The sequence below is a fragment of the Panthera uncia genome, chromosome D1, assembly GCF_023721935.1.
Source record: "Panthera uncia isolate 11264 chromosome D1, Puncia_PCG_1.0, whole genome shotgun sequence".
Classification (NCBI taxonomy): domain Eukaryota; kingdom Metazoa; phylum Chordata; class Mammalia; order Carnivora; family Felidae; genus Panthera; species Panthera uncia.
This window is the reverse complement of record NC_064808.1, coordinates 53,223,646-53,229,645: the sequence shown is the minus strand read 5'-3', so window position 1 is coordinate 53,229,645 and position 6,000 is coordinate 53,223,646. Positions and strand designations below refer to the sequence as shown.

At 45.1% G+C, this 6,000-nt stretch overlaps 1 protein-coding gene across 3 annotated transcripts in view; it reads right to left on the bottom strand.

Moving 5' to 3' along the window:
• Window positions 1-6,000, bottom strand: part of RNF121 (ring finger protein 121) — an 82,690-nt gene that overhangs the window by 2,414 nt on the left and 74,276 nt on the right. For all 3 annotated transcript variants that reach the window (XM_049651741.1, XM_049651751.1, XM_049651732.1), the window contains exons 7-8: window positions 1,490-1,623; window positions 759-860 (exon numbers count right to left, since the gene is read on the bottom strand). In XM_049651741.1, coding sequence (XP_049507698.1) covers window positions 759-860; window positions 1,490-1,623 — 236 coding nt within the window. The remainder of the gene's footprint in view (window positions 1-758; window positions 861-1,489; window positions 1,624-6,000) is intronic.

The following is a 6,000-nucleotide window of genomic DNA, read 5'->3' as shown; positions in this document are numbered from 1 at the left end:
GGAGAGAGAGGGAGGAGAGAGAGGGAGGAGAGAGAGGGAGGAGAGAGCAAGTGAGTGAGCAGCCAGGGTAGGGAGAAGGGAGAAACCTGGGCCCCTGGATCCCAGGGGAAGTGAAGTGGGGGGGAGGGGCAGGGGCAGAGGAGTGACTGGGAAATTTCCAACAGACAGGCAGGGAGGAGGAAGAGGAAGGTGAGGGCAAAGTGGGGAAGGCCAAGAGGGTACAGGACGTAGCTCAGAGGAGCAGTGGTCCCGGGCTGAAAGTGGATGGATGGGAACAAGGAGTCCCTCAGCCATCCTTGCATCTTGCAGGCCCCGCAGAGGCATGGAGACTATCTCTAGTCTCACATGTCACAGGTAAGGCATTACTTATTAGCTATATAACCTTGAGCAGGTTATTCAACCTCCAAACCATTTCATTTGTAAAATGAGGAGGGTCACCAAGTTGCCAGAGAATCAAATGAGATAATGTGAGCAGAGCACTTTGTTGAAGTGCCAACCACACAGTGAGCAAACAGTAAGTTGGGCTGCTACTGCCATCAATTTACTGTTGGGGGATCTAGAACTATGATGAGAATCTGAGCTGCTGGTCCTGTCCCATGTTCCACCCCCTACTTTCCTAGACCACAAGCCAAATGGAATTGTGGGTATGTACCAGGCTGGGGGCAGGAGGAAAGGCCACAGAAGGACACAAATGCAGAGTGCTGGCCAGGACTTTCTTCCCACTGCCCATTCCCAGCAAGAACCCAAACAAAGGATACGGGTTGCTGAACATCCTCTTGAGATCCACCTTCTCTTTGCAGTAAGGACATGTCTGCTTCTTTCCCACAATGCACCAGCCGCGGATGCAGAATTCGTGGAATCTGAGTACCACTGGTCAAGGGAAATGGTAGGCAGCCGGGATGGCACTGGAGCCCCATGCCCATGCACTAGCCCTGGAGAAAGGTTCAAATCCTGGCTTCACCTCTTATTAGCTGTATAACCATGGACACATCCTTTCTCTCTGACCCTGTTTCCTCTCATGTGAAGAGAGGAAAATGATCTCTATCTTACAGCATTGTAGTGGGACAAAATGGAGAGAAGACATGGCACAGAATGGGCGCTGAGTAAGCACATGATAAATACTGGAAGTGTCATTCAGGGAGACTAGATTCTGATACTGAGCGATCCAGCTAGAGGATGCTCCTCTCTGTGACTGAGCCAACCTCAAGGCAGCTAGTGCAGCCTCAGGCTCCTTTCTGATCCAGCCAGGCTATAAACACTGTTTACATAGGTGGCCCCCAGCTGTGGAAAAGAGTGAGGGAGGCTGCGATTTCCACTCCTGGGCATCAGTTTCTCTAGCAAAGAACACCACCCAAATGTCTGCCCTTTTGTGACTCTCTCGCACTTCAAGGTTTGGACAATATGCCAGGGTCATGACCACCCCCTCCTCTCCCTGACTAGAATGCCATGTGGCAGGAGAGATGTGGCCCAGGGGCTCCAGACAGGATACACATGATTGCAAGACAGCCTATATGTGTTCTCGATGATGCCCTCTTCACTGACATCCACAAAGATCTGCTGCCCACACACGGCACACACACTGTCCGAGAGGTGTTTGGTAGGCATGCCCGACTCGCTGTAGAACTGGGAGAGAAGAAGAGGAAAAGACAGGAAAGGTGTGAGAATCAGCCCAAGTAGGAAGGTACCACAGAGGACTTAGGTCTTCTGAAGAGGAGGCAAAGTGCCAGGGGGAGGTCCCACAGCTAGAGAACATCTTTTATATGCCAAACTCACCTCATCTTTGCGAGGTGGATGGGGAGAAAGGGACACCAGAGATGGGCTGGGAAGTCAGACCCAGTAGGACCTGAACACTGGTCTAGTCAGCATCAGGGACAAGGAAATCAGAGGTAGGAGAACTCAGGGCTGGCGATCCAGAGCTGTGTCAGGTAAGCCGCTCTGTGGCCAGACTATACTTCCACTAGAGATGGACAACATCTCTTCTCTAAGATTAAAAACAGTCAAATATCTTTGGTGCAATGTTGGTATGGTGATGAGGGCATTCCCAGACACTTGTGGCAGCAGCAAAAGAGGCTTACTCCTTTTGGGCAGCATTCGGACAGCATCTCAAACTGCCATGCCCTTTAGCCCACTGATGTCACTTCAAGTAAGGTAAAGAAGTAAAAATATCAAAAAAGCCTCATGTATACAGATATTCATTTAAGCATTATTTATAATTAAAGAAGCAAAGAGTTTTGCAATTCTGTAAAAAGTTAAATAGAATTACCATATGACACAGCAAGTCCATTCTTACATGTACCCACCCCCCAAAAATGAAAACAAAAACTAAACACACATTTGTAAGCCAATACTCAAGGCAGCATTTTTCACAATATCCAAAAGGTGGAAACCACTCAAGTGTCCATCAAAAGATGAATGGATAAAACCAAATGCGGTATATGTGTACAGTGGAATATGATTCAGTCATAAAAATAATGAAGTTCTGATCCATGCTACAACAGGCATGAACCTTGAAAACATCCTAAGTGAAATGTCAGACACCAAAGGTCAAATATCATGATTCCATTTATATGATAAAATATCTAGAATAGGTAAATTCACAGAGACACAATGTAGGTTAGAGGTAGCCAAGGGCTGGGGGAAGGGAATGGGGCGTTATTGCTTAATGGGCACTGAATTTCTGTTTGGGGTGATGAAAAGTTTTGGAAATAGTGGTGATAGTTGCACAACACTGTGAATGTAATTAATGCACTGAACTGTACACTTCAAAATAGCTAAAATAGTGAAGTTTTAAGTTACATATACTTTACCACCATAAAAAATACCATAAAATAATAAAAACAAGCAAAGAAATGGAAATAACCATGCATGACTCAGAATAGGAGAATGCCTAAATAAATTTGGTACACACTCAAGGGACTGAACAGGCAGCGAGTCAACTGAAGCCTGAGGTGTAACAGTAAGTGTCAAAAATTGATGGCACAGTATGGTTGGTACCATATGTAAAGACAAGCCCAAATGTATACAAAAAGATCAGAAGGAAATATGTCACAATGCTCACACCAGTGATGGTTTGGTAGTAGCATCATAGGTGGTATTTTTCTTTCTTTTTTTTTTATTTTTTTTAATGTTTATTTTTGAGAAAGAGAAAAAGGGTGAGTGGGGGAGGGGCAGAGAGCGAGAGGGAGATACAGAATCCAAAGCAGGCTCCAGGCTCTGAGCTGTCAGCACAGAGCCTGACGTGGGACTCAAATTCACGAACTGTGAGATCATGACCTGAGCCAAAGTCGGATGCTTACCCAATTGAGCCACTCAAGCGCCCCTCCATAGGTGGTATTTTTCTTTTGTCTACTTTTCTGTACTCAAATTTTCCTTAATGAACATACATTACTTTTAGATTAAAGACTATTTATTACCATGGTGAATTACAATAACCAATTCCATGCTCCAAAAACAAACTTCAAATTTTGTATACTTTCCATGTGGTTTATTCCTTCTTTCTTTTTTTTTTTTTAAGGTTTATTTTTAAGACAGAGAGACAGGGAGCACAAGTGGGGGAGGGGCAGAGAGAAGAGGGAGCATCCACAGCAGGCTCCATGCTGACAAGCAGAGAGCCCAATGCGGGGCTCGAACTCAGGAACCCTGAGATCATGAAGTTGGATGCTCAACTGATTGAACCACCCAGGTGCCCCTATTCTTAAATAGCTAAATAGCATTTCCCCCTGACCCCAAAGAGAAAAGACTTGAAATTTATTTTTTGGCATTTTCTAAGATGTATTGTTTTTTTCCTTTCCTTTGCCTTAAAAACTGTGGTAAAAACCACATAATATAGAATATACATCTTAACTACTTCTAAATGTAAGTTGATCAGTGTTCAGTCTATTCACACTGTGCAACTAATCTCCAGAACTTTTAAACATTTTGCTAGACTCTATAATGGACTGTGAAAAAGACTTTGGAGTTTGTTATTACAATTCATCTGGACCTGTAAGATAGTTTACTATACCTAGCCATTTGTATGTCCTTAAACTTGAGTTTGCTCTCTCTTTTCTTCTGTTTGCAAACAAATGTCTTCTGAAAAAGCAAAGCCCTGAGGCTGGGTGAGAGAGGAGACGGCACCCAGGTGCTGGGACAGGGAGTATGAGAGGGTGACACCAGGTGCCTGCCAGAACTTCTGCTCGACATGGAAGGTTCCCTTGCTCCAAGCTGTCCTCCTTAAGAACAGCCTCTGTCAGCCATCAGAACTGCTATCCCAACCCAAGACTCCTCCAGGATAGAAGGCAGAGACAACACACTGCCCCCAAGAGTCCATGAATATAGAGCTTCCTGCCTTCACTCCCACCTCCCTCCCTTGTAAAACTCTCTGAAGTAGCTCAAGGTGAGTGCGCTTATTATCACAGAATACTAGAGCTGCCCTAACACTGGGGAAACCAAAGCCCAGAAGAGGAAATAAACAAGAGGGTACTAGAACCTAGACCCTTTGACTCCTACCCAAGTTCCCATCCAAGTAACATCTGCAGAATGATCACCTACTTAACTTGCAAAAGGCCAGTTATCCAAATGATTACAATTTGTTTATCCAGAGTACAAAAGGCAGTGGAAAAGGATAAGCTACAGTCAGAACGCAGGGTCAAACCTGTGGGAGTCTTATGAACTGTGCAACTCTCAAAAGCTGGAATCTCATAATGTTAGTGTTGGGGGGGCACCTCTGAGAAACACTTCCCCAAAGCTTGACAGGCTGATGGCTCTGAAATGTGTTCTGGCTTAGAATTTCTAGGCACATCAACTAAACAGAGAGGGGAGACCAAGAGGTCTGGGTTCAGCTTGGCACTGAGTCCTTGTACAATCACGTGGCATAGGAATATGGCCACTCACTCTGGCCCACAACATTGGCAATAAGAGAACTAAGAATGCTACAACTCAGGAGATGGTTTAGAGCTCTGAGGAAGAGCTTAACCTCAAATCACCCCAGAGTTCTGCCCCCAGAGCACCGGGGCCAAGGGTGCAAGATCAGGGTGCCTAGGTGGCTCAGTCGGTTAAGCATCCGACTTACTCTTGGTTTTAGCTAAGGTCGTGATCTCACAGTTTTGTGGGTTCGAGCCCACATTAGACTCTGTGCTGGCAGCGCGGAGCGTGCTTGGGATTCTCTTTCCCTCTCTGTCTGCTCCTTCTCTGCTTGCACTGTCTCTGTCTCAATCTCAAAAAAAAAAAAAAGAAAAAAAAGGATGAAGGATCAAAGAGAACTTGGATGAGGTGAAGACAGAAAGAAGGAAGGTCACAAAAGTATCTGTCTTAGGCCCCTCATTTCTGGAGTTCTTCCCACAAGGCTAATGTGGAAACAGGCAGGCAGAGTCAAATACTACAGTGTCTCAACAAAGCCCTCAGGTAAGCTGTCAAACCAGGAAGGCCCAACACCCCCATGGCTCACAGAGACCACACAGGAGACTGTATCAGGAGGCACTGAAGTGGGGTTGGGTAAAATACAGAAAGGCAGATTTCAGTTTAACCTTAAGAGCCTGATCCCTTGCTAGAATAGACTCAGGGGGACCAATGGTTTATTAGGATTAGACAGACCTAAGTACAGTCTTCTGTCACTTACTACCTTGATGAACTTGAGCAAGCCTTCCAAACCCTTCCCTCTTCCATCAAAATATATTGGGTACCTACTGAAGTACCAGCCACTGGACCATTATATCCTGGGGATATAATGCTAGAAGAGCATAAACCTGACCTCTAACCTCATGGAACCTACAGCTACAAGAGAATGACATTAAAAAAATAAATACTGGGGCGACTGGTTGGTTCAGTCAGTTAAGTGTCAGACTTGATTTCAGCTCAAGTCATGGCCTCAAGATTTATGGGTTCAAGCCTTGCATCAGGCTTCACACTGACAGGGCAGAGCCTGCTTTAGATTCTTTCTCTCCCTGTTTCTCTGCCTCACCCCGCTTGCTATCTCTCTCAAAATAAACAAACTTAAAAAAAATTTTAAATACTTATAGAAAA